Raw genomic sequence first — 27,780 nt, forward strand, 5'->3', positions numbered from 1 at the left:
GAGCAAACGGAATAGTCTGGAAATGGCGCAGAGAGAATTGGTCTATTAGTTCTTTCTCTTGACGCCTTCTGGGCTCCAGGTCATGCAACACGTGCTTAACCTGAATAACCCTTTAGATTTCCACTCTGCAAATAGGCTATTAGTGCGACTATGTATGAACTCTGGGTTATTCCATAGCGGGAGATGTTTAGATATTCTATACGACAACCAATATCGTTTCCGTAATATTCCCCAGGTTGCTATAGTGTTCTTTATAAGTATGGATTGTTTAATCCAATCAGGAATGCACGTCAGCCTAGCATGAGGCAGCGCCACCAAGGACCAGGGAGCACAGAACCCCTTTTCCAAAGACAAATCCGAATAGTGACTTGTCCCATTAATCCACTCCCCTATACAGCACAGACCAAAAGTTTGGACACATCTTCTCATTCAAAGAGTTTTCTTTATTTTCATGACTATGAAAATTGTAGATTCACACTGAAGGCATCAAAACTATGAATTAACACATGTGGAATTATATACATAACAAAAAAGTGTGAAACAACTGAACATATGTCATATTCTAGGTTCTTCAAAGTAGCCACCTTTTGCCCAACAGTGTCACCAGCAAAGCCCCCCCACACCATCACACCTCCTCCTCCATGCTTCACGGTGGGAACCAGGCATGTAGAGTCCATCCGTTCACCTTTTCTGCGTCGCACAAAGACACGGTGGTTGGAACCAAAGATCTCAAATTTGGACTCATCAGACCAAAGCACAGATTTCCACTGGTCTAATGTCCATTCCTTGTGTTCTTTAGCCCAAACAAGTCTCTTCTGCTTGTTGCCTGCCCTTAGCATTGGTTTCCTAGCAGATATTCTACCATGAAGGCCTGATTCACACAGTCTCCTCTTAACAGTTGTTCTAGAGATGTGTCTGCTGCTAGAACTCTGTGTGGCATTGACCTGGTCTCTAATCTGAGCTGCTGTTAACCTGCGGTTTCTGAGGCTGGTGACTCGGATGAACTTATCCTCCGCAGCAAAGGTGACTCTTGGTCTTCCTTTCCTGGGGCGGTCCGCATGTGAGCCAGATTCTTTGTAGCGCTTGATGGTTTTTGTGACTGCACTTGGGGACACTTTCAAAGTTTTCCCAATTTTTCAGACTGACTGACCTTCATTTCTTGAAGTAATGATGGCCACTCGTTTTTCTTTACTTAGCTGCTTTTTTCTTGCCATAATACAAATTCTAACAGTCTATTCAGTAGGACTATCAGCTGTGTATCCACCTGACTTCTCCACAACACAACTGATGGTCCCAACCCCATTTATAAGGCAAGAAATCCCACTTATTAAACCTGACAGGGCACACCTGTGAAGTGAAGAGCATTTCAGGTGACTACCTCTTGAAGCTCATCAAGAGAATGCCAAGAGTGTGCAAAGCAGTAATCAAAGCAAAAGTTGGCTACTTTGAAGAACCTAGAATATGACATATTTTCAGTTGCTTCACACTTTTTTGTTATGTATATAATTCCACATGTGTTAATTCATAGTTTTGATGCCTTCAGTGTGAATCTACAATTTTCATAGTCATGAAAATAAAGAAAACTCTTTGAATGAGAAGGTGTGTCCAAACTTTTGGTCTGTACTGAGGAAGGGGTAATGTGACACCCCGAAACGCGTCTAGCCTAGACAGGACCCCAGAAACTTGGACCACTTGGGAATCTGGAGAATTGACTGGATATCCGTTAAGAAGGAATCATCTGTCACACGAATGGCTCACTTGGAATACAACCTGTAAGGCCTGAGTCCATGTGGAAGGCCTGAATACATGTGCCAAACAATTGCCAGTGTGTAAATCTATTGACGAACTATCGGTCTACAGACTCGGAGGACCACATTTTCACCTTCGTTGAACTATCAAGGGAGACGGTAAGACCGTTTGATTATATCCAGCGATTTTATCCAGCACCTTTATTCATATGACTTTTAGTCCAGTGGGACGCTGCTGGTGGATGTGATAAGCGGGACGCCGCTTAAAGTTGGTTCAGTGGACCACGTATTGGGACTGTAGTTTTGAATACCCCTGTGATCAAATCGAATAGGACACTATTAGAGGACACCGTTTATTGCTACCAGTATCCGACTTTTCCATACAAATATTCGGTTGAATATTTATACGAACATTTTACTATCGAGTATTCCAATTTTATTCCTCGAATTTTATTACATTTTTAGATCTATATTTTCCAGTTGTTTTATATGATATTACTGCATGTTGTGTGTTTTTATATTGATATTTAGTGTCTACTAATACCGCCAATATATAATGTTGCTCAGTGCTATTGTTATATATGCTAATAAATTTCAATTGGTTCAGATATCCTGAGAGTGCCCAGTTAATTTTATTCTATTTTTATTGTCTTTGGGAGTGGACAGGGTGAGTCCACCCGACTGAGTGCACCTCTTGGGGCCGTAGTTACTCTTGTGCGTTACATTTATCTTTCTTTTTCTAGAATATGACATATTTTCAGTTGTTTCACACTTTTTTGTTATGTATATAATTCCACATAGTTTTGATGCCTTCAGTGTGAATCTACAATTTTCATAGTCATGAAAATAAAGAAAACTCTTTGAATGAGAAGGTGTGTCCAAACTTTTGGTCTGTACTGTATATTGGGCCTGATATATATATATATTTATATAGATATATTGGGTTTCCATTTCCAGTTTTTCCCCTTTTAGCCCTCCTGAGCTGTACTCCCTTTTCTTTACCCCTTCTTCTTTGGGGTCTTTTCTGTTTTCTCCTTTTTTCCCCTTTTTTCCCCACGCCAGTCCCCTTGGTGGACTGGCGTGGGTTATCTCCTCTCTTACCGGTCGGCGCCCGCCTCGTCCCGCTTCCCGCGCTGTGGCCTTTTCTTCCAGTCTGTTGGCACGCCCGAAATATAGCGAGACTTCTGCCGCCATCTTGGATTCTCTTTTTCTCCTCCTCTACTTCCGCTACTCACTCCACTCTTACATTGCGCTAACTCCTATTTTTGTGACGCATCTCCTTGCCTTTTGGCGGCCACGTCCCCTTCTGTGACGCGTTTGTGCTCGCGCGTTAGTTCAGCCGCCATCTTTACTCAGCGTCCTTCTGCCAGTGAGGCGGTTAGTTGGCAGAGCCCAGGGTGATTTTGTAGGTTTTCTGGACCTTGGATCATTATTATCCGCCCGTGCCAGAGCTTGTGGGACGTCACTTACTCCCACTAGCTTATATTAGACATATAATTTATATATATATTAAAATTTTTGCTAGTCCATAGCCAATCTCTCTATTATCTCTAGGCAGGGGACCCCCCTTAGTCCTCAAGCCCCTGAGGATCCTGATATTGAGAACCTATCCCACAACCTGGCTCCTCATCCATCCACAGGGGATGACATCCCTTTGTTGGATGAGTCCCAGGCAGCGGCCATTCAGCGTGGGTCTCGAACGCGACTATTGCGGCCATGGGGTCTATGTCGCATACCCTCTCTAGGTCCATTTCTGAGGCCTTTCGGACCCAGCCATCCAGGGGTCAGGGTCACCCCAGTGCTTGCGTATCTCAGCCGCAAACACAGGACCCTTCTGCCTCCAGAAACTCTGTGAATGGTGTTTCTTTTACCACCCAAGATAGCGCACCCATAACGCTCAAAAGAGCCTATCCGCGCCAGGCAGAAAAGGCATGACATTGGAAATGTGCCAGAGCACAGCCTGACACTGAATCTGAATCCGAGGTCGGATCTGATGAGGAGGCTAAGTCAAATGTTTTGTTTGACTCAGATGAGGAATTTCCAGGTAGGACAGGGAAAAAAAGCCATCCCAGCCCCAGCCTTTATTGCCGGTAGCAGTTCCTTAGCTGAAGCCGCTACTGATGCCCCGGTCTCCTTGATAGATCCATCCCGCGAACCACTTTTCGATCCGGACGTCCTCCATCATCCGAGATTGGCAGAGTGGCTCCCGGTGGACCATGTGGCCAAGTATTTAGAGGCCCGGGTGCGTTGCCCTCTTGGTAAGGAGGCTCGCAACAAACTTAGGGCGAAATGTCCTAGACCGCTAGTGCCCAACAAGGTCTGCGATACCCCGGTAGTAGACCCAAAGACGGCACAGTTCCTGTCTAGGTCGGGTTGGAATCCCCGCAAGGGTCTGGAGTTGGCCCTTAAAGCCTGCCAGGATAAGCTCCTGGATATCTTTGGCCCCTTAGCCAGATTGGCGGAATCCGCTAGGGCGGACAATAGAAAGGTGGACCCGGAAGAGCTTCGGGGTTGGATCCAAAGGGCCATTTGTATAGCCGGCAATGTCAACACGTCCCTTTCCTTTGAAAGACGCAAGGCCATTCTGTTCAAGATTGAGCCTAAGCTGGCCAATCTCGCCCTTACTGAGGCAGGCAAGGAGGCACAAGGTTTGCTTTTTGGAGACTCCTTTATTAAAGATTTGAGCCAGTTTTTGGGCGCCCTTATGGCTCTTGACAAAGCCCAGTCCTCTATAAGAGGGTTTTTCATGGTAGGGTTTTCACCAGGGCCGGCAGTTCAAGGGGCCGTCTGTCCGGCCGTTCTTCATACCAGACCCGAGGCTCGGGTCGAGGCTCCTACTCGCATAGATCTTCCTTTGCACCAAGATCCTCTTACCAGGAGGCCCGACAACCATCGGGATTCGTCCCTACCAGAGGTGGACCAGATCGTGCTAGAGGTTACAGAGGGACCACGAATTCAAGACGACCTTGCGGTAAGCATCCTACCTCAACATTTTTCGAATGCTTGTGTAGGGGGCAGACTCTGTCATTTTTCTCGCACCTGGTCATGCATCACCTCGGACCAGTGGGTCCTGTCCACAGTCCGGGTGTTCCGCATAGAGCTGGTAGACTGCCCGCATCATTTCCTTTTCCCCACCCTCAGGTTCTCTCGGGGTCATCTCAACTTTTGATAGACAGGGAGATATCAGACCTTTGCCAAAAAGAGACAGTGGAGCGAGCTCCAGACTCGCATTCAGGGGTTCTTAGCAACATCTTTCTGGTGGAGAAGAAAGGGGGTCAGATGCACCCCGTTATCAACCTCCGGGCCTTGAACAGGTTTGTCCGATACCGACATTTCAAGATGGAAGGTATTCACCTCCTCAGAGACTTACTTCTTCAGGGGGATTGGATGGTGAAACTCTATCTCAAGGATGCGTACCTGACTGTTCCGGTCGCAGAGACCTCCTTTGCTTCTTATGGAAAGGGGAGGTCTGGTGTTTAACCTGTCTTCCTTTCGGTCTTTCATCCGCCCCTTGGTATTTCACCAAGCTGATGTGACCAGCTATGGCGTGGCTCCGCAGTCGAGGATTGCGCCTGGTGATTTACCTGGACGATATTCTCATCTTAGCTCAGGATCGGTCTGTTCTGCTGAAACATCTGAATTGGACGGTGAACCTCCTCTCCCGATTAGGCTTCCTACTCAATCGCGAGAAGTCTCTGCTGGTCCCATCTCAGACCATAGAATTCCTAAGCTTTACGGTAGACTCCTTAACGGAGACTTTAAGCCTCCCTCCAGCGATGGTCTGAGCGATCCGCAAGGAATTGCGCAGGGCGTTGGCAATGTCGCAGATCTCTTTTCGTCACCTGGCCCAGATCATCGGCCTCCTGTCTTCTTCTATCCAAGCGGTCTTCCCATCCCCACTCCATTACCGGGCCCTTCAACGTCTGAAGACTGCTCATCTCCACTCCGGAGCTTCGTATGTGGACCTAATATCTTTGGATTCGGAGATCAGGGATGAACTGACCTGGTGGATCCACAATCTCTCTGCTTGGAATGGCAAGGAGATTTGCGGTCTACAACCAGACTTTACGGTGGAGTCAGACGCCAGTCTTCAAGGTTGGGGCGCGCATTGTGATGGTGTAACCACAGGAGGACGCTGGTAAGATGAATCCAGACTTCACATCAATGCCCTGGAGCTTCTGGCGGGCTCGTTTGCTATTCGGAGTTTCTCGAATGGCATGGCCAGGGCTTGCATCAGGCTGCGCATGGACAACACCTTGGCTGTCCGTTACGTCAACTCCATGGGAGGTACACACTCGGCCATGCTTACTCATCTAGCGACGGATTTTTGGTTGTAGTGTCTTTCCAGAGACATTACTGTGCTGGCGGAGTATCTCCCGGGCCTACACAACTCACAGGCGGATTGGAGTTCTCGTAATCTCTCGGATGGCAGCGACTGGAAGTTGGACGAGAAGGTGTTCTCTGCTATCTCGTCTCTTTGGGGTCCTTTCTCTATTGACCTCTTCACCTCCTGTCTGAATGCGCAGCTTCCCCGATTCTACAGTTGGTGCCCGGATCCAGACGCAGAAGCAGTAGATGCCTTCCTCCAGGATTGATCCCTAATGTACTCGTTTCCGCCATTCGCCATGATCCCGCGGGTCCAGAGCCAGGTGCACCGGCAACGGGCCGATCTGGTAATAGTAGTCCCCTGTTGGGGCACCCAGTCCTGGTTTCCTCAGTTACTGGAGCTGATGGTAGAGATCCCCTTTCTTCTGTCAGACATTCCAGGTCTCCTTCAAGGAGTGTTTTAGTTTGGAGCATCCCCTTCTTTTGGACGGCTCCCTGCGGCTTCTAGCATGCAAAATTTCAGGGATTCATGGGGAGTTCGAGGACTTTCGGATGCGACTAGAAGACTTCTGGATGATGCGTGGGCTCCCGGCACAAGACGAGCTTATAGAGCAGCCTGGAGATCTTGGTCTGGCTGGTGCTTGGCTCGGGATTTGGATCCCATTTCGGCACCTGTAATGGAGGTTCTACACATCCTTACGTCGTTATTCGAGGACGGTAAGGCTTACCGCATGATTAATTTGTTTAGATTGGCCATTTCCTCCGCTCATCAGGGGTTCGATGGTTGCCCGGCGGGCCAGCACCCATTGGTGTGCCGTTTGCTGTGGGGCTCGCATCTGTCTTGTCCTTCGAGACTGAAGTTCTCCACTACGTGGGATGTCTCCTGCGTTCTGTCCCTTTTTTCCGCTTGGCCGTCTAATTCAGACTTGTCGTTGCGCCAGTTGTCAGCTTAATTGGTTACTCTGTTTTGCCTCATTTCCTGTAAGAGGGTTTCGGACGTCCGCGTCCTGGATCACGATGCCAGATCTTTTACCCCTGAAGGGGTTTCCTTTAATATCACCCGTCGTACTAAAACTCACATTCGATCGGTCTCGTATCCCAGGTTTTCTTCTTCCTCATCACTCTGCCCGGTGTCCTGCTTGAAGACGTTTGCGCAGCGATCTTCCGCTGTTCCCCATCTTTTTTTCGGTCATGGAGCAGCTTTGAACCAGCAATAGGAGCCTCCGTGTCTTGAAATAAAATTGCATGATTTTCCTATTTTATGACGTACGGTCATGATTTTATGAAAGACACAGTGGCGTGTATTGCCTCTCCCTTCTACCCGCCCTTTAGTATCTTTTGAGTCCAGGGATTGTGGTTTTTCGCCAATGGTACTTGTGTAATTGAGTACCGCTTCTCCCAAGAGGAGAGTAATGTCCTTTTCACGTGTTTCTGTATTTGCAGGATGATGTCTTGATGGTGTGCGGAGCTTGAGAGGAGGTCTGCAGATTCCGGAGTTATTCACGTTATAGTTTCCTCTGTTCCGGTTTTCTCCAGTTCGTGTTTGGAAATTATCCAGAGTTTATGCATTCGTCTCGGTGGCAACCCGCTAAGAAAGAGGAGGATTTAGGGAAATATGGACTTTATATACTGGTTCGACATGGGAGGGGCCTGTTGTCATGGTATTATTCTAATGTCTTTGTTCTTTTTCTTTGCTGCTGTGGTGGACAGTAAAGAAAGATATAAGCAATACTCGCCTCCATGTCTTTCATAAAATCATGACTTCATCATAAAATAGGAGAATCATGCAATTAGCCACTCCAGGTATTCAGGGTAACTGTGGCTAATCGCTTTGGAACCTGGGGGGCTATAAAAGGGCAGACAGCTCACTAGCTGATGGCTCTGCTCCTGGGAAGAACCTGCTATGTGAGTGAAAACAACCGTGTGTTTTGTTGATGTCGCTGGGCACAAGGCTCAGTTTCATGTAGTTAGGGACTACTGCCTGTTTAGACGTAGTGGCCAGACGGCCAGGAATTTCATTTAGGCCTCATGCACACGACCGTTGTGTGCACCCGTGGCCGTTCCGTTTTCCGTGATTTGCTGCGGACCCATTGACTTTCAATGGGTCCGTTGAAAACTCGGAAAATGCACCGTTTGTCATCCGCCTCCGTGATCCGTGTATCCTGTCCGTCAAAAAAATATGACCTGTCCTATTTTTTTGACGGACAACGGTTCACGGACCCATTCAAGTCAATGGGTCCATGAAAGAACACGGATGCACACAAGATTGGCATCCGTGTCCGTGATCCGTGGCCGTAGGTTACTTTCATACAGACGGATCCGAAGATCCGTCTGCATAAAAGCTTTTTCAGAGCTGAGTTTTCACTTTGTGAAAACTCAGATCCGACAGTATATTCTAACACAGAGGCGTTCCCATAGTGATGGGGACGCTTCTAGTTAGAATATACTACGAACTGTGTACAAGACTGCCCCCTGCTGTCTGGCAGCACCCAATCTCTTACAGGGGGCCGTGATCAGCACAATTAACCCCTCATAGCCCCCTGTAAGAGATCAGGGCTGCCAGGGGGCAGACCCCCCCTCCCTCCCCAGTTTGAATATCATTGGTGGCCAGTGCGGCCCCCCCTCCCTCCCTCTATTGTATTAATAACATTGGTGGCACAGTGTGCGGCCCCCCCTCCTTCCCTCTATTGTATTAATAACATTGGTGGCACAGTGTGCGCCCTCCCCCAGCCCCCCCCTCCCTCCCTCCCTCTATTGTATTAATAACATTGGTGGCACAGTGTGCTCCCTCCCCCGGCCCCCCTCCCTCCCTCTATTGTATTAATAACATTGGTGGCACAGTGTGCGCCCCCCCCCCTGGCACCCCCTTCCTCCCTCTATTGTATTAATACGTTGGTGGCCAGTGTGCGCCCCCCCCCCCTCCCTCCCTCTATTGTATTAATAACATTGGTGGCCAGTGTGCGGCCTCCCCTCTCCCCCCTCCCCCCCGATCATTGGTGGCAGCGGAGTTCCGATCGGAGTCCCAGTTTAATCACTGGGGCTCCGATCGGTAACCATGGCAACCAGGACGCTACTGCAGTCCTGGTTGCCATGGTTACTTAGCAATAGTAGAAATATCATACTTACCTGCTGGCTGCTGCGCTGTCTGTGACTGGCCGGGAGCTCATCCTACTGGTAAGTGACAGATCATTAAGCAATGCGCTGAACAGACCTGTCACTTACCAGTAGGAGGAGCTCCCGGCCGGTCACACAGCGCAGCAGCCAGCAGGTAAGTATGATGCTTCTACTATTGCTAAGTAACCATGGCAACCAGGACTGCAGTAGCGTCCTGGTTGCCATGGTTACCGTTCGGAGCCCCAGCGATTAAACTGGGACGCCGATCGGAACTCCGCTGCCACCAATGATCGGGGGAGGGGGGTAGAGGGGAGGCCGCACACTGGCCACCAACGTATTAATACAATAGAGGGAGGAAGGGGGGGGGCGCACACTGTACCACTAATGTTATTAATACAATAGAGGGAGGGAGGGGGGGCGCACACTGTGCCACCAATGTTATTAATGCAATAGAGGGAGGGAGGGGGGGGCGCACACTGTGCCACCAATGTTATTAATACAATAGAGGGAGGGAGGGTGGGCCGCACTGGCCACCAATGATATTCAAACTGGGGAGGGAGGGGGGTCTGCTGCCTGGCAGCCCTGATCTCTTACAGGGGGCTATGATACGCACAATTAACCCCTTCAGGTGCGGCACCTGAGGGGTTAATTGTGCTGATCACGGCCCCCTGTAAAAGATCGGGTGCTGCCAGGCAGCAGGGGGCAGTCATGTACACAGAGGCGTTCCCATGGTGATGTGGACGCTTCAAGTTAAAATATACCATCGGATTGGAGAAAACTCCGATCCGATGGTATAAAAGGGACTCCTAACTTTACATTGAAAGTCAATGGGGACGGATCAGTTTGCAATTGCACCATATTGTGTCAACGTCAAACGGATCCGTCCCCATTGACTTGCATTGTAATTCAGGACGGATCCGTTTGGCTCCGCACAGCCAGGTGGACACCAAAACGACTTTTTTTTCATGTCCGTGGATCCTCCAAAAATCAAGGAAGACCCACGGACGAAAAAACGGTCACGGACCAACGGAACCCCGTTTTGCGGACAGTGAAAAAATACTGTTGTGTACATGAGGCCTTATTTTCAACTGTTTTTGTTTAATTCTTTTTCTGAAAAAGGCATCAATCTTGTGTGGACTGGACTGTGATTTGTGTGCCTATAGTGCCCGTCTGTCCCAGGAGACGGTGGTCGTGTGAGCTAATCCCGTTACACCACATTGTGCCCCCCATACAGTAGTTATGCCCACATTGTGGCCCCATACAGTAGTTATGCCCATATTGTGCCTCCCATACATTAGTTATGCTTCCATTGTACCACAAAACAGTAGTTATATCCCCATTGTGCCCCGATATAGTAGTTATGCCCAAATTGTTCTTCACACAGTAGTTATGCCCACACTGTGCCCTCACATGGTAGTTATGCCTCAATTGTGCCCCCACACAGTAGTTATACCCACATTGTGCCCCAACACAGTGGTTATGCCTTCATTGTGTCCCACACAGTAGTTATTGTGCCCCTACATGGTAGTTGTGCCTTCATTGTGCTCCCACATAACAGTTATGCCTCCATTGTGCCCTGAAACAGTAGTTATTCTCACATTGTGCCCTCACACAGTAGTTATGCTTGCATTATGCTCTCACACAGTAGTTATGCCTACATGGTGCTCTCACACAGTAGTTATGCCTACACTTTGCCCTCAGAAACTAGTTATGCCCACATTGTGCCCTTATACAGTAGATATACCCACACTGTGCCCCCATACAGTAGTTATGCCCACCTTGTGCCCCCATACAGTAGTTATGCCCACCTTGTGCCCCCATACAGTAGTTATGCCCACCTTGTGCCCCCATACAGTAGTTATATCCACATTGTGCCCCAATATAGTAGATATGCCCACATTGTTCTTCACACAGTAGTTATGCGCACACGGTGCCCTCACATGGTAGTTATGCCTCCATTGTGTCCCCACACAGTAGTTATGTTTCTATTGTGGCCCGACACAGTAGTTATGTTTCTGTTGTGGCCCGACACAGTAGTTATTCTCACATTGTGCCCTCTCATAGTAATTATACCCACATTATGCCCCCATACAGTAGTTATGCCCACAGGATCAGAGACACACTAACATTAAATCTAAATATCTTGTCTCGCGAGATGTAGAGTGGAACACGTGAGACGCCGACATCTAGCGCAGCCAGAATTCGGGCTGAATCTGCTAACTGACACCGCAAAAATCCTATAGAAAGACTCGCATCAAGTTAGGTAAGCGCAACCACGTGGGACGCCACAGCGGTATTGCCTACCGACTAAATAGTGAGTAAAAGACCACTCCTCTGTATCCATTGTCTCTGACGTAGGACCACTTATGAAGTGGCAACATTGCAGATGAACTTTAATTGACTAACACATAAAGTGTCCTTTTTGCAACAGATTCATTCGTTTTCGCAAGTTTTTGCCGTATATATTATTCGGATCACAACCGGACTGTAAGACCAGCTGCAGTGACTAATTAACAGCAGAAATACTGCAGTCTGGCTCTGGAACAACATGACTAACCGTACCAACTGTATTGTGAGCTACTATCGTCACAGATTACTATCCCACCAATCGGAGAGAAGGGACGGACTGCATTAACCCTGCGATCAACTAATTGGCGACCATGAGAGACATCGCAATTCTAGAATCTCTCTAAAGCAGTGTTTCCCAACCAGTGTGCCTCCAGCTGTTGCAAAACTACAACTCCCAGCATGCCCTCACAGCCAAAGGCTGTCCAGGCATGCTGGGAGTTGTAGTTTTGCAACAGCTGGAGGCACACTGGTTGGGAAACACTGCTCTAAAGAACGGTCATTATACCTCGGCATAGAAACCTGGATGTTCCGATTAAGCGCAATTTGGTCATATATATATATATAAATCCCATTTCATCACCTTCAGACCGTGTTTACACCATAGTTAGCGTAGTAGCTAGTATAGTCAGTGGCATATCCGTTTGGTGCATTATTTTTCTGTGATTTATATATTTTAGGGATGTCCCAATACCATTTTTTTTAGACCGAGTACGAGTACCGATACTTTTATTTAAGTACTCACCGATACGAATTATAACAATTAAATAAATAACACATTTATTTTGTGACCACTGACCAACCAAAAGTCCAAAAAACAGCCCCCAGCCTCTCCCTCTTATCAGCCCCCTCTGGTAACTCAACTCCCCCCCCCCCAGTATTAATCATTGGTGGCAGTGGCCACAGGGTCCCCCTCCCCCATCATTGGTGGCAGTGGGCAGTTCCGATCGGAGTCCCAGCAGTGTAATGCTGGGGCTCCGATCGGTTACCATGGCAGCCAGGACGCTGCCATGGTATGTTAGTGCGCAGCATTATACTCACGTGCGCTGTGGCCGCCGGGCGCTCCTTCTGTCTGTGCGGCGCATTGTCGGGCATATTTATATCTGCACATTAAGGTCTGATAATATTAGAACCAAAATGGAGATTCACATTACCTTTAAGAGGCCAAACTCTCTGTTGGAATAAACCAGAGAAGATCATGGATGGTCACTGGCATACAATGTATGTTGTTTTAAAAGTTATTGCCAGCAGATGTGGTATCTTAGAGATTGTAATGGGTCTCACATGAACTGTCTCAACTACCGGGGTCAAGAGAGGTTATTGCTTAAAAACACTGGTTTCTCTAAACATGTCTGTCTGAGGAACAATGGGTGTTTCATGGCTAAACCATGATCTGATAAGAGACGTCCATAAAACACATCTGGTGTGGAATAGATATCTACTCATATATTCATATATATATATTCCTGTGTGCATTTATTTAGCGTTTGAACTTGTTAATGATTCATATATACTATGCAATATTGATATATTATAACCAAACATTAATAATGTATCTTTTTGTATTGTATCTCACTGAGGGGATATAGAGAGCTAAGTTGTATTTTCTTAAAAAAGAGTCTATTCAGAGGAGCTGATGTTATTTCAAACATCATTACTCAATAGCTGAGACAATTAGGTGTATACAAACCAGGGCAAAAGTTAAAAGATTATGGTTCTCTTATCTGACCATAAATACGATGGTCTGTTAACTGTCAAAATGGATCCATGATGTCTGGGAAAGTGATTCTAAAGTGTCAGAAAGAATCCCTCCTAATTGATTTAAGTTGGGAGAGACCAAAGGTTAAGAGGTATAATAAAGCCATATATATATGTTAATTCTTAAAATTGCTATATGATACAACAGTGCCATCAAGTGGTAGATGGGCGGAAGTTTCTCAGGAATGCCAATAAAATGACATCATCCCCATGATTACCATACGTCACACCCACCTTATCTAATTGGAAATCCCTAATCCAAGAGGGGATGGGCATAGATCAGGATTAGGATATCTGATCCAGTTTTTGGGAGGAAAGGTATTCAAGGCATTTGAGGATTCAAGGCACTGGAGATTTAGAGAACACTTGGGAATTCATTCATCAGCATCACTTCACACGTCAGGAACGTACCACAGGACGGGATAGATCTAAATCTTGGAAAGCTGGGTCCCTTCTAAAAGCTCTTTATCCCAAAGCCAGGGGTAATGTATAATTTATTTCATTTGCAGTAATTATAAATCGCTCCAATTGGCATATAGTTGAGACCCCATTATTAGTGGGTCAATAGTGTTAAAACAATAATTTTATGGACAATTTTAATGAACGTGCACATCATTAGAATTCCTATAATATTGCTATCGGAGTGGAATCTCTGATCGGATTTTATTATCCGTAGTTAGGCCAACGGGTGTATTTATAAGGTGTCTCTTACTGCCATATTCTTTGATTGAGCATAAAGGATTTTCCACAGATTTATTTCTATAATTATTTTTTTTGTTGCATTATAATATTTTGATAACCAATACACTAATCGGTAATAATTTGAAAAAGGAAACAGTAATATTGTATTATACTTGGTGTAGTAAATTAAGTAAGCCTGGCGTAAACGGTGGAGCACCATCTTGTGGTCAATTTTGATTTTATCTATGTATTCATTTGTATGCCATTTTTTTACTGCTTGCATTTATAATAAATTATATTTTGTATAATTAATTGCACTCTGTTTCATTAGCTGCACAAATTACCTTTAGATCTCATCAATAAAAGAACTGGCGTTTATATGTCCGCCAATTAAATTTTTCATATTTCATAGAAATATGAAATCATAATTTTTATGATTTCATATCTTATATGAAATAAATACCCGACAGCATTGCTAATGCTTATGGCATTTAGCAATGCGCCGCACAGACCTATGAGAAGAAGGAGCGCCTGGCGGCCACGGCACACGCGAGTATAATACTGCTCACTAACATACAATGATTAATACTGGGGAGAGGGGTGCACTGCCACCAATGCAGAGACTGAAGAACATTACCGGCACCCGACCTCTGAGAGGACGCTGTGATCCGCGCAATTAACCCCTCAGGTGCCCCACCTGAGGGGTTAATTGAGCAGATCACAGCGTCCTCTCAGAGGTCGGGTGCCAGTAAGGCGACTCACAGAATTCCTTCCCCCACGCCGAACTGCTGATAGCGCCGCCGCAAGCGGCCAACAGGTATCGGCAGTGGTATCGGGGACATTTGCACGAGTACAAGTACTCTGCAAATGTCCAGTATCGGTCCCGATGCTGGTATCGGTATCGGGACATCCCTAATATATTTATATATTTTCATCCACACAATGCTCCGTTTTTTGTAGGATGCCTTTGTGGTGCATGTGGACCGCGCCGGCATTCTCCATTGTATGTATTTTTTGCTGGGGATGGTCGTTTGCTGCGGTCCACATGCGGTGGGGCTGCTCCCCCAATGACAAACACGCTACAGTGTCTGGGGTCTGAGCAGGTGAAGTCTGCCCGATACCCCTGATGAAGCCAGAGTAGCCGGCGAAACATGTTGGGGGCGGAATTTAGGTTTTCATTTGCTGCACTTCATTGAGTTACGCTAAAATCCGTGCTTGATGAAAAACACTCATTGCCAACAGGTCTATACTACAAGTTACACCCCAAGTATGGCGGTTTAGGAGACATCAGGCACAGCCGGCTATCCTAACGAATACAGCAGGGACGGTGGTGCTGGGTAGAGCGGTGCTAGTGCGCGCCTGTCTGTACGCGCTACCGACCAATCATTCATTACGGGAGAGGATTAGATACACAGCTCAGCAGACTGTATCACACAGGAGAGGATTAGATACACAGCTCAGCACACAGTATCACACAGGATAGGATTAGATACACAGCTCAGCAGACTGTATCACACAGGAGAGGATTAGATACACCGCTCAGCAGGCTGTATCACACAGGATAGGATTAGATACACAGCTCAGCAGACAGTATCACACAGGATAGGATTAGATACACAGCTCAGCCGACAGTATCACACAGGAGAGGATTAGATACACAGCTCAGCAGACTGTATCACACAGGAGAGGATTAGATACACAGCTCAGCACACAGTATCACACAGGATAGGATTAGATACACAGCTCAGCAGACTGTATCACACAGGAGAGGATTAGATACACAGCTCAGCAGACAGTATCACACAGGATAGGATTAGATACACAGCTCAGCAGACAGTATCACACAGGATAGGATTAGATACACAGCTCAGCAGACAGTATCACACAGGATAGGATTAGATACACAGCTCAGCAGGCAGTATCACACAGGAGAGGATTAGATACACCGCTCAGCAGACAGTATCACAAAGGAGAGGATTAGATACACAGCTCAGCAGACAGTATCACACAGGATAGGATTAGATACACAGCTCAGCAGACAGTATCACACAGGACAGGATTAGATACACAGCTCAGCAGACAGTATCACACAGGATAGGATTAGATACACAGCTCAGCAGACAGTATTACACAGGATAGGATTAGATACACAGCTCAGCAGACAGTATCACACAGGATAGGATTAGATACACAGCTCAGCAGACAGTATCACACAGGATAGGATTAGATACACAGCTCAGCAGACAGTATCACACAGGACAGGATTAGATACACAGCTCAGCAGACAGTATCACACAGGAGAGGATTAGATACACAGCTCAGCAGGCAGTATCACACAGGATAGGATTAGATACACAGCTCAGCAGACAGTATCACAGGAGAGGATTAGATACACGGCTCAGCAGACAGTATCACACAGGATAGGATTAGATACACAGCTCAGCAGACAGTATCACACGGGATAGGATTAGATACACAGCTCAGCAGACAGTATCACACGGGATAGGATTAGATACACAGCTCAGCAGACAGTATCACACGGGATAGGATTAGATACACAGCTCAGCAGACAGTATCACACGGGATAGGATTAGATACACAGCTCAGCAGACAGTATCACACGGGATAGGATTAGATACACAGCTCAGCAGACAGTATCACACGGGATAGGATTAGATACACAGCTCAGCAGACAGTATCACACGGGACAGGATTAGATACACAGCTCAGCAGACAGTATCACACGGGATAGGATTAGATACACAGCTCAGCAGACAGTATCACACGGGACAGGATTAGATACACAGCTCAGCAGACAGTATCACACGGGAGAGGATTAGATACACAGCTCAGCAGACAGTATCACACGGGACAGGATTAGATACACAGCTGAGCAGACAGTATCACACGGGACAGGATTAGATACACAGCTCAGCAGACAGTATCACACGGGACAGGATTAGATACACAGCTCAGCAGACAGTATCACACGGGACAGGATTAGATACACAGCTCAGCAGACAGTATCACACAAGAGAAGCTGTTATCCAGGCTCAGCAGGCTGTATCTCACATGAGAGGCTTAGATACGGCTGTGCTGGCCGCTCCGAGTGTTTGGGGCTCTGGAGATGGTGAGGGAAGCGCCTGTGGCCCTCAGTGATGTGAGGAGCAGGAGCCATGTCTGGGTGTACTAACATGGCCGCCGGAGGTGTAGGGGGCGGGGCTAGTGATGACTGACCAGTGTGCCGGGCGGGGCCAGCCCTGTGACGTCACACCGCAAAGCATGCTGGGAGAGGAAAACTCCAGGAACCTGAGGGAAAGAGGAAGTTCTGCTGGAAACGTCCTGTAAAGAGGCTCTGATGTCCGGACAGCGGGAGGGAGAGCCCCGGCATGAGGAGCAGGTACCGCGGAGCCGGGGGCCGCAGGCAGTAGTGCAGTGTGTGATGTCTGTCACAGCTGGTGCTTCAGTAGTGCAGTGTGTGATGTCTGTGGCAGCTGATGCTTCAGTAGTGCAGTGTATGATGTCTGTGGCAGCTGATGCTTCAGTAGTGCAGTGTATGATGTCTGTGGCAGCTGATGCTTCAGTAGTGCAGTGTATGATGTCTGTGGCAGCTGATGCTTCAGTAGTGCAGTGTATGATGTCTGTGGCAGCTGATGCTTCAGTAGTGCAGTGTATGATGTCTGTGGCAGCTGATGCTTCAGTAGTGCAGTGTATGATGTCTGTGGCAGCTGATGCTTCAGTAGTGCAGTGTATGATGTCTGTGGCAGCTGATGCTTCAGTAGTGCAGTGTATGATGTCTGTGGCAGCTGATGCTTCAGTAGTGCAGTGTATGATGTCTGTGGCAGCGGATGCTTCAGTAGTGCAGTGTATGATGTATGTGGCAGCTGATGCTTCAGTAGTGCAGTGTATGATGTCTGCGGCAGCTGATGCTTCAGTAGTGCACTCTGTTATGTCTGCAGCAGCTGATGCTTCAGTAGTGCAGTGTATGATGTCTGTGGCAGCGGATGCTTCAGTAGTGCAGTGTATGATGTCTGTGGCAGCGGATGCTTCAGTAGTGCAGTGTATGATGTCTGTGGCAGCGGATGCTTCAGTAGTGCAGTGTATGATGTCTGTGGCAGCGGATGCTTCAGTAGTGCAGTGTATGATGTCTGTGGCAGCGGATGCTTCAGTAGTGCAGTGTATGATGTCTGTGGCAGCTGATGCTTCAGTAGTGCAGTGTATGATGTCTGTGGCAGCTGATGCTTCAGTAGTGCAGTGTATGATGTCTGTGGCAGCTGATGCTTCAGTAGTGCAGTGTATGATGTCTGTGGCAGCTGATGCTTCAGTAGTGCAGTGTATGATGTCTGTGGCAGCTGATGCTTCAGTAGTGCAGTGTATGATGTCTGTGGCAGCTGATGCTTCAGTAGTGCAGTGTATGATGTCTGTGGCAGCTGATGCTTCAGTAGTGCAGTGTATGATGTCTGTGGCAGCTGATGCTTCAGTAGTGCAGTGTATGATGTCTGTGGCAGCTGATGCTTCAGTAGTGCAGTGTATGATGTCTGTGGCAGCTGATGCTTCAGTAGTGCAGTGTATGATGTCTGTGGCAGCTGATGCTTCAGTAGTGCAGTGTATGATGTCTGTGGCAGCTGATGCTTCAGTAGTGCAGTGTATGATGTCTGTGGCAGCTGATGCTTCAGTAGTGCAGTGTGTGATGTCTGTGGCAGCTGATGCTTCAGTAGTGCAGTGTATGATGTCTGTGGCAGCTGATGCTTCAGTAGTGCAGTGTATGATGTATGTGGCAGCTGATGCTTCAGTAGTGCAGTGTGTGATGTCTGTCACAGCTGATGCTTCAGTAGTGCAGTGTATGATGTCTGTGGCAGCTGATGCTTCAGTAGTGCAGTGTATGATGTCTGTGGCAGCTGATGCTTCAGTAGTGCAGTGTATGATGTCTGTGGCAGCTGATGCTTCAGTAGTGCAGTGTATGATGTCTGTGGCAGCTGATGCTTCAGTAGTGCAGTGTATGATGTCTGTGGCAGCTGATGCTTCAGTAGTGCAGTGTATGATGTCTGTGGCAGCTGATGCTTCAGTAGTGCAGTGTATGATGTCTGTGGCAGCTGATGCTTCAGTAGTGCAGTGTATGATGTCTGTGGCAGCTGATGCTTCAGTAGTGCAGTGTATGATGTCTGTGGCAGCTGATGCTTCAGTAGTGCAGTGTATGATGTCTGTGGCAGCTGATGCTTCAGTAGTGCAGTGTACCAGCCCCTCACATCTCCAGGTAACGGACAGGACTAGATACAAATGTCCTGGAATTCTCTGTCTGTAAAGTCTGAGTCCAGTCTCTGTGTCTCCTGCAGAGAGATCCAGTCAGAGGACAACACCAGAGAGATGTCCGCGTCCTCTCCTTCCACAGGATGGTCAGGTAATGGAGATGTCTCCTCCTCTGTAACAGGACGCCTTGTTTTATCCAGTACTATTCTAGGTTTATACTGGTTTATACTGGTGTAATGAGCTGGAAATGGCGGGATTACAGCCGACCACAGACGCTCCATGTTCTCTGCTTCTTCCTACAAGTCTCTGGCTATGGAGACCACTGGTGGGAATAAGGAGCCAATAGGTTTATGTCCCTGAGAGGAACGAGTCCGGACGCGTCTGGTAGAAGCCGATCTCCTCCACGGAAACCACCTGCAGCATGTCCGGCCAGTGGCGTGCCTCACGCCTCGTCCACATTTCCGTTTTTCACTGATGTGCGCTGTCCACATTTTCCATGGTGTCACGGTGGGGAGTGGGGGAAAAACCCCACCATACGGTGTCAAAGAGTAAAAAGGGATCAGCCTGGCCAAAAGGAGTAATAAGGGAGCAGGTCACCTCCTACAGCGTCCCTAATCCTCTCCCTGACTCCTCACCATATGAGCGGACCCCGATGGTAGGACGGCTCATGCTCTGGTTTCCTAGAGACTCTGAGTCGCCCTGGTTATCCCTGACCAAGGAGCCGGGAAGAGACGACCTGCTCATCCCAGTCATGGAGGAACAGGAGTCTCTCTCTGAGGCCAGGCTGCCAGGAGAGGGGAACACATACAGCATATGGAGTAGGCAGGTAAGCGAGACCAGTAACACACTTACCTGCCACAGTCACACTGACTGGAACCCGTGCACTAGTGCTGGTGTCCACACCAACATTAAGGACACAGCACAAACCACAACCACACAGGAACCCAGGACACCCATAGCTGCAATAAACGTGAGACAGGGGAAAGTCTAGCAAACATGCTGGACACCAAACATCACCAGCCATATAACACAACATAAGACATACAACACGCCCTGAACATAACCCACACAAACCAACAGATAAGAAGGGAAAGAGACTCCATAATAACCACAAGGGGGCCCCTCACTGGACAGATGGTAAAAGCCAGGAACAGTGAACCACCAGCACACACCAAGGCTGGAGGAAAACCCAGCTTCAGGCATCCAGCAGAGGCTAAATAGCCCAAGCAGCCGCACACACATAGACCCAGTGTTCACAAAACACTAGGAAAGGAGTTAACCCTTCCAACACCAGACAGAGGAAGGAAGCCACTTAAAGGGGAAGTGCACACACAAGCATACCAAACCACACGTTACCACCGGCAACAGCATGCGTGGCAACAATGTCACGGCAATCACCCAGAAGGCTGAGACACTGCCACCACATGCTCTCACAGCAACACGTTGCCGCGGGCAACAGTGTCACAGCGCAAACCAAAGGCCGTGACAGCCCCCCTCAGAGTAGTAATGCTCTCTCTGTGCCTCTATACAGTAGTAATGCCCCCTCTATGCCCCCACAGAGGACTAATGCCCTCTCTGTGCCCCCTGAGAGTAGTAATGCCCTCTTTGTGCCCCCCTGAGAGTGGTAATGCCCTCTCTGTGCCCCTGCACAGTAGTAATATCCTTTCTGTGCTCCCTTAACAGTAGTAATACCCGCTCTGTGCCCCAACACAGTAGTAATGCCATCTCTGTGCCCCTTGCAGAGTAATAATGTCCTCTCTGTGCCCCTTGCAGAGTAATAATGTCCTCTCTGTTCCCCCCTCAGAGTAGTAATGTCCTCTCTGTGCTCCCCGAACAGTGGTAATGTCCTCTCTGTGCCCCACAAATAGTGGTAATGCCTTTTCCGTGCCCTCCGCACAGTGGTAATGCACTCTCTGTACCCTTCTGAGAGTAGTAATACCTTTTTTGTGCCCCCCTCAAAGTAGTAATGCCCTCTCTGTGCCCCCCTTAAGAGTGGTAATGCCCTCTTTGCTCCCTTAACAGTAGTATTGCCCTCTCTGTGCCCCCCTGAGAGTAGTATTGCCCTCTCTGTGCCCCCCTGAGAGTAGTATTGCCCTCTCTGTGCCCCCCTGAGAGTAGTATTGCCCTCTCTGTGCCCCCCTGAGAGTAGTATTGCCCTCTCTGTGCCCCCCTGAGAGTAGTATTGCCCTCTCTGTGCCCCCCTGAGAGTAGTATTGCCCTCTCTGTGCCCCCCTGAGAGTAGTATTGCCCTCTCTGTGCCCCCCTGAGAGTAGTATTGCCCTCTCTGTGCCCCCCTGAGAGTAGTATTGCCCTCTCTGTGCCCCCCTGAGAGTAGTATTGCCCTCTCTGTGCCCCCCTGAGAGTAGTATTGCCCTCTAGTACTCCCCTGTGGGCACAGATGGCGCTGCAGTGCTGTGTGGGAGGAGCACAACCAGATTCCCGGCTCCTCCTTCTCTGTCCGGCAGCGCGATCTGTGTCTGAATGTTGAAGCAGAGAAGGGAAGGAGCGCGGGGAGCAGAGCGGTCAGCGAGAAGTTTATTGGGGCTCTAGCAATGAACACTTCCATCTGTATTGATAGAAGCGCCACCCCCCCCCCCCCGCCCCCCCGCCACGCCTGTGTGTCCAGCTTTGCCGAGGATGCATGTCTTCAAGGTTTTTGGCTGTGAGCCGCCATCTAGGTCCAGCTTCTGGGAGACCTGCAGACAGTCCGCTCAGGTTGTCGGGGGGTAGTTCAGAGCTGGATGCAGATGAAGGAGGGAGTTATATTAGAACTGGTGCGGGGGGGGGGGGGGGTATTGGCCTCCAGGGCAAAGTAAGGATTACCATATCAACTTGGTGGATGACATTTTTGAAATGGCATTAAAGGGGGATCTTGTAGTTATGGGTGACTGGTGTGGACTGGGATATTTCCAGTGCTCTTACATATACAGGGAGTGCAGAATTATTAGGCAAGTTGTATTTTTGAGGATTAATTTTATTATTGAACAACAACCATGTTCTCAATGAACCCAAAAAACTCATTAATATCAAAGCTGAATATTTTTGGAAGTAGTTTTTAGTTTGTTTTTAGTTTTAGCAATTTTAGGGGGGTATCTGTGTGTGCAGGTGACTATTACTGTGCATAATTATTAGGCAACTTAACAAAAAACTAATATATACCCATTTCAATTATTTATTTTTACCAGTGAAACCAATATAACATCTCAACATTCACAAATATACATTTCTGACATTCAAAAACAAAACTAAAACAAATCAGTGACCAATATAGCCACCTTTCTTTGCAAGGACACTCAAAAGCCTGCCATCCATGGATTCTGTCAGTGTTTTGATCTGTTCACCATCAACATTGCGTGCAGCAGCAACCACAGCCTCCCAGACACTGTTCAGAGAGGTGGACTGTTTTCCCTCCTTGTAAATCTCACATTTGATGATGGACCACAGGTTCTCAATGGGGTTCAGATCAGGTGAACAAGGAGGCCATGTCATTAGATTTTCTTCTTTTATACCCTTTCTTGCCAGCCATGCTGTGGAGTACTTGGACGCGTGTGATGGAGCATTGTCCTGCATGAAAATCATGTTTTTCTTGAAGGATGCAGACTTCTTCCTGTACCACTGCTTGAAGGTGTCTTCCAGAAACTGGCAGTAGGACTGGGAGTTGAGCTTGACTCCATCCTCAACCCGAAAAGGCCCCACAAGCTCATCTTTGATGATACCAGCCCAAACCAGTACTCCACCTCCACCTTGCTGGCGTCTGAGTCGGACTGGAGCTCTCTGCCCTTTACCAATCCAGCCATCTGGCCCATCAAGACTCACTTTCATTTCATCAGTCCATAAAACCTTAGAAAAATCAGTCTTGAGATATTTCTTGGCCCAGTCTTGACGTTTCAGCTTGTGTGTCTTGTTCAGTGGTGGTCGTCTTTCAGCCTTTCTTACCTTGGCCATGTCTCTGAGTATTGCACACCTTGTGCTTTTGGGCACTCCAGTGATGTTGCAGCTCTGAAATATGGCCAAACTGGTGGCAAGTGGCATCTTGGCAGCTGCACGCTTGACTTTTCTCAGTTCATGGGCAGTTATTTTGCGCCTTGGTTTTTCCACACGCTTCTTGCGACCCTGTTGACTATTTTGAATGAAACGCTTGATTGTTCGATGATCGCGCTTCAGAAGCTTTGCAATTTTAAGAGTGCTGCATCCCTCTGCAAGATATCTCACTATTTTTGACTTTTCTGAGCCTGTCAAGTCCTTCTTTTGACCCATTTTGCCAAAGGAAATGAAGTTGCCTAATAATTATGCACACCTGATATAGGGTGTTGATGTCATTAGACCACACCCCTTCTCATTACAGAGATGCACATCACCTAATATGCTTAATTGGTAGTAGGCTTTCGAGCCTATACAGCTTGGAGTAAGACAACATGCGTAAAGAGGATGATGTGGTCAAAATACTCATTTGCCTAATAATTCTGCACTCCCTGTAGGAGCAGGAATATAATGGATGCACTTACAGGAGCAGCAGCTCATCACATCCCCCACAGAAGCGAGGACGTTCTAGATTTAGGCTAGCTTCACGCTAGTATTGTGAGATCCGGAGAACAGTCTGCGGGTCTCTCTGGATCCAGCATTGCTGGAATCCACTGCGTGCAGCGGTAAGTAGCCCGGACGGGAACGCAGTGGCTTCTGGCAGATCTAGAGAGACCCAGTAGGCTGTTCCCTGCCGGATCTTCCAATGCTAGTGTGAAACTAGTCGTAGAGATCTGGTGTCGGAGGTTCATGTGGAGGAACATTTGGGTTCCAGCGATGACTAATGTTTATGGGAACGATCCTACACTACAACCAAAGTATTTAGACTTTAGAAAGAAGAACTTCAAGGAATTGGGGGAGGATAAAGCAGCAGGAGCTAGCACCCAGTGGACTCCATTAAAAGTGGTCATCTTAAAGGCAACCAAACTATATGTCAGATAGATTAGTAAAAGGAAGCAGATCCCTCCCAGGTTTACTAGAGAAGTAACAAATATAGTAAAAGATGAGAAGAAGCATATAGGAAGTCTAAAGACTAGAAGTGAAGCCAAGAGATAAAGCCTTCTTCAGGTCTATCAGTGATAGAAGAAAAACTACCATTACAACAATCAGAAATGGGGATCAGGCTATGGCTTAGCGTCTGAATATCTCCTTTTTTTAATATTTTGAGTCGGTGGCTGGAGGACTCCGGTCCCCTTGCATGACTTCGTTCGCGATATAGGTGCGGGTCCCAGCGGTTGGACCCGCACCTTTTAAGACAATGGGAGCATATCCTAGCGATATGCCCCCAATGTCTGAGATGAGATAACCCCCTTTAAAGTCTAACACGGCCATGGGGCCAGATGGCATCTGAGTTCTTAAAGAACTCCAGTCTGTGACTTGATTTGTTTAACCAGTCCCTCTTAGGCCGAGTTCACACTTCAGTAATTTCCATCAGTTATTGAGAGCTACAACCGGGTGCGGGGAGAAAACACAGAGCAGTGAGCCTAACATCTGTAGTAGTAAAATGATGGAAACCCTCCTGAAAAAGAAGATAATCGACCACCTAAAAACTAACAATGTACTGGCCCTAAAACAGCATGGCTGCTCCAAGGGCCGATCATGTCAGACTAATCTTATAGACTTCTTTGACTACGAAGGAGGTTCCGTGGATGTTGCTGGCCTGGATTTTAGCAAAGTCTTTGATACAAAGCCACAGCCAAAGCTGACAGATAAATCAGCGGATAGTCTAGTCATGGATCCGCAGTTGGCTGTTGGACAGATATCAGAGGCTTGTTGTTAATGGGGTGCATTCTGAGTATGTAAGAGGGTTGACGTTCCTGGAGGGGTTTGTAACATGGAGAAGATTCATCCGCACTAGATAAATGGTCCAGCGACTAGATGGACCAGGTGGTCTTTTTTCCCTTCGCCCATGACAGCACCACGAGAGAGAGAGGATCTGCCCCCACAGACAGGAAACCTGCAGAATAAAAGGACGGACACTCTCCTCCCAATTCAGTGTGGTTTCCTGTCTCTGGAGAAGCCTGCAGTTATTTTTTTAGGTCCTTCCTTCTGGTGGTGCTCCCTAACATACCTGCGATCCCTGAGTAAGTAAGGCGACATCTGTTTGTGCGCCTGAGGACAGGCAGAGGCAGAGCTCCAGAGGAGGTGATTGTGTGCTGGAGCTTGTAGTGCCTATCGGCATCGCTGATTCGCTAGAAGCACAGACGCCGAACCCCAGAGGGAAGAAGAGGAGCTTCCGGCAGTGAGAATTTCGGGGAAAGCAGGGAGGTCACGTGATTGGCTCGTTGGATGTGACATTATCTCAGGAGCCCCTATGAGTAGGGCGCGCTTTGAGCTACAGACTGGCGTCCTCAGCAGCGCTTTGGTTACCAGCAACAGGAAGCATGGAGAAGGACAAACTCACTGAGGAGTCTGCAGTCCCTCCAGTGTTGGTACCTCTGAGGGGGTGAGTGTTTTGGGGCATTATGTTATGCTTCCTTATGCTGATACAGTTGTATTAATGTAATTTCAGACTAAACCTAGGAAAGTGGTTACTAAGAGGAAGAATAAGGAATGTGTCCTGTGTAAAACTGGGTTGTCTTCGGATTGGGAAAAGAAAATGTGTCAGTCCTGGATTGATAGAACAGTGGCTGAAGAATCGCCATCTTTTTATAAATGTCTCCAGGCATTAGTCAGATCAGAAGTTAATTCTACTGTCATCCAAAAAAGTCTTGGGGGAGAAAGATCCTAAAATGAGGCGCCATGAGTCTGTACAAGAACATTTATCATCTGACTCTGAGGAAGAGGAGATACACTTTTCTTTATTTGGACATTATGATGATTCATCTCTATCTTCCTCTGAAGATGGTGAAATTAGTGGTAGACCATGTTTTCCCATAGAAGATACGGAAACACTCCTGAAAGCTGTACGCTCGACTATGGGCATTGAGGAGACAAAAGAGCCCTGGTCTATACAGGACATTATGTTTGGTGGTCTAGAATCCAGACACCACAGCACTTTCCCAGTTCACAAGAATGTTTCTGCCTTAATTAAAGGAGAATGGAGAAAGCCTAACAGGAAGATTTACATCTCAAAAAATATTAAGAGTAAATACCCCTTTAAAGAAGAAGATTCTGCTACATGGAATAATCAGGATAGTTGTAGCGATCTCTAAAGTTTCAGGGAAGACGGCTCTTCCCTGTAATGATATGGGGATTTTGAAGGACCCATTAGATAGAAAAGCCGATACCTTTTAAAAGGGGCTTGGGAGGCATCCACTTCTTCCTTCAGACCAAGTATAGCCTCTACCTGTACGTCCCAGTCCCTTATAGTCTGGCTCTCTGCATTAGAAAATCAGCTAAAGAACAGATGCCCCAGGGAAGAGATTTTATCATCCCTGCCAACAATTAAAAAGCGTCTGACTTCCTGGCAGATGCCTCTGCTGATTCTGTCAGATTGGAGGCCAAATCTGCCGCCTTGTCAAATTCGGCACAAAGAGCGCTTTGGTTAAACAATTGGGGTGGAGATCTCCCATCTGAAAACAAACTATGTGGTGTCCCCTGTGAAGGGGAATACCTGTTCGGGTCAACTCTGGATGACTTATTAGATAAGGCTGCGGATAAAAAGAGAAAATTTCCGGGGTTCCAGAGCTCTTTCCCCTCTAAGAATAGGTTTAACTGTTCCTTTCGCCACTTCAAAAGTAAGCAGGAATCAGATAAAAAGTCCAGGAAGGACAGGTTCCAGAACCAAAGGAGAGGTAGAAGTTATTTCTTCAATCAGTCCTTTGGAGATAAAAATAAACAGGATCAACAATGATGCCAGAAGTCAGGTGGGGGCAGATTAAAAAATTTCTCTGCAGCCTGGTCCCAGATTTTGTCAAGTTAGTGAATTCTAGACTCCATTCTCAATGGGTAAAATTAAAATTCCATCTGGCTGCTCCAGTAAGATTCTGAATTACAAAAGATCAAGTCTCAGCTCTAGGAAATTCGGCCATGGAAAGCGAGGTTCTAAAATTAGTAGAAAAATCGATTTTAGTCCCGGTAGCAGAGGAGGAAAAAGGCGAGGTATTTTATTCCCCCCGTTTTTAGTTAAAAAAAAAAACGGGTGGTTTATTCAGAACTATAATAAACCTAAAGAGATTGAATCATTTTCTTCAGATCAAAAAGTTCAAAATGGAAACTATAAAATCGGTCATAAAGCTTCTTTCTCCTCGCTGCTTCATGGCAGTACTCGATCTCAAGGACACATACTATCACGTTCCAATTTTTGCAGGGCATCAGAAATTCCTAAGAGTCGCAGTCAGAATAGGGGGTCAGTTACGGCATTTTTAGATTCAGTTCTTTGGCCTATCCATGGCTCCAAGAGTGTTTACGAAAATAATCGCAGAAATGGCGGCTCATATAAGGGAGAGGGATATTCTTTTCATACCATACCTGGATGATTTTCTGATTGTAGGAAAAACAGAAAATGCCTGTAAAAAAGCAGTAGCTGTGGTATCAGAGATCCTGAACAGATTAGGATGGATTTTAAATCAAGAAAAATCAAGACCGCATCCCACCA

The 27,780-nt window shown here is 47.3% G+C and overlaps 1 protein-coding gene across 1 annotated transcript in view; it reads left to right on the forward strand.

Annotated features, from left to right (window-relative positions):
- Positions 1 to 17,250: 17,250 nt before the first annotated feature.
- Positions 17,251 to 27,780, forward strand: part of LOC122928764 (gastrula zinc finger protein XlCGF17.1-like) — a 29,126-nt gene continuing 18,596 nt past the window's right edge. The window contains exons 1-2 of the mRNA XM_044281954.1: positions 17,251 to 17,373; positions 19,307 to 19,371. Coding sequence (XP_044137889.1) covers positions 17,363 to 17,373; positions 19,307 to 19,371 — 76 coding nt within the window. The 5' untranslated portion in view covers positions 17,251 to 17,362. The remainder of the gene's footprint in view (positions 17,374 to 19,306; positions 19,372 to 27,780) is intronic.

The sequence above is a fragment of the Bufo gargarizans genome, chromosome 2 (genome assembly GCF_014858855.1).
Source record: "Bufo gargarizans isolate SCDJY-AF-19 chromosome 2, ASM1485885v1, whole genome shotgun sequence".
Taxonomy (NCBI): domain Eukaryota; kingdom Metazoa; phylum Chordata; class Amphibia; order Anura; family Bufonidae; genus Bufo; species Bufo gargarizans.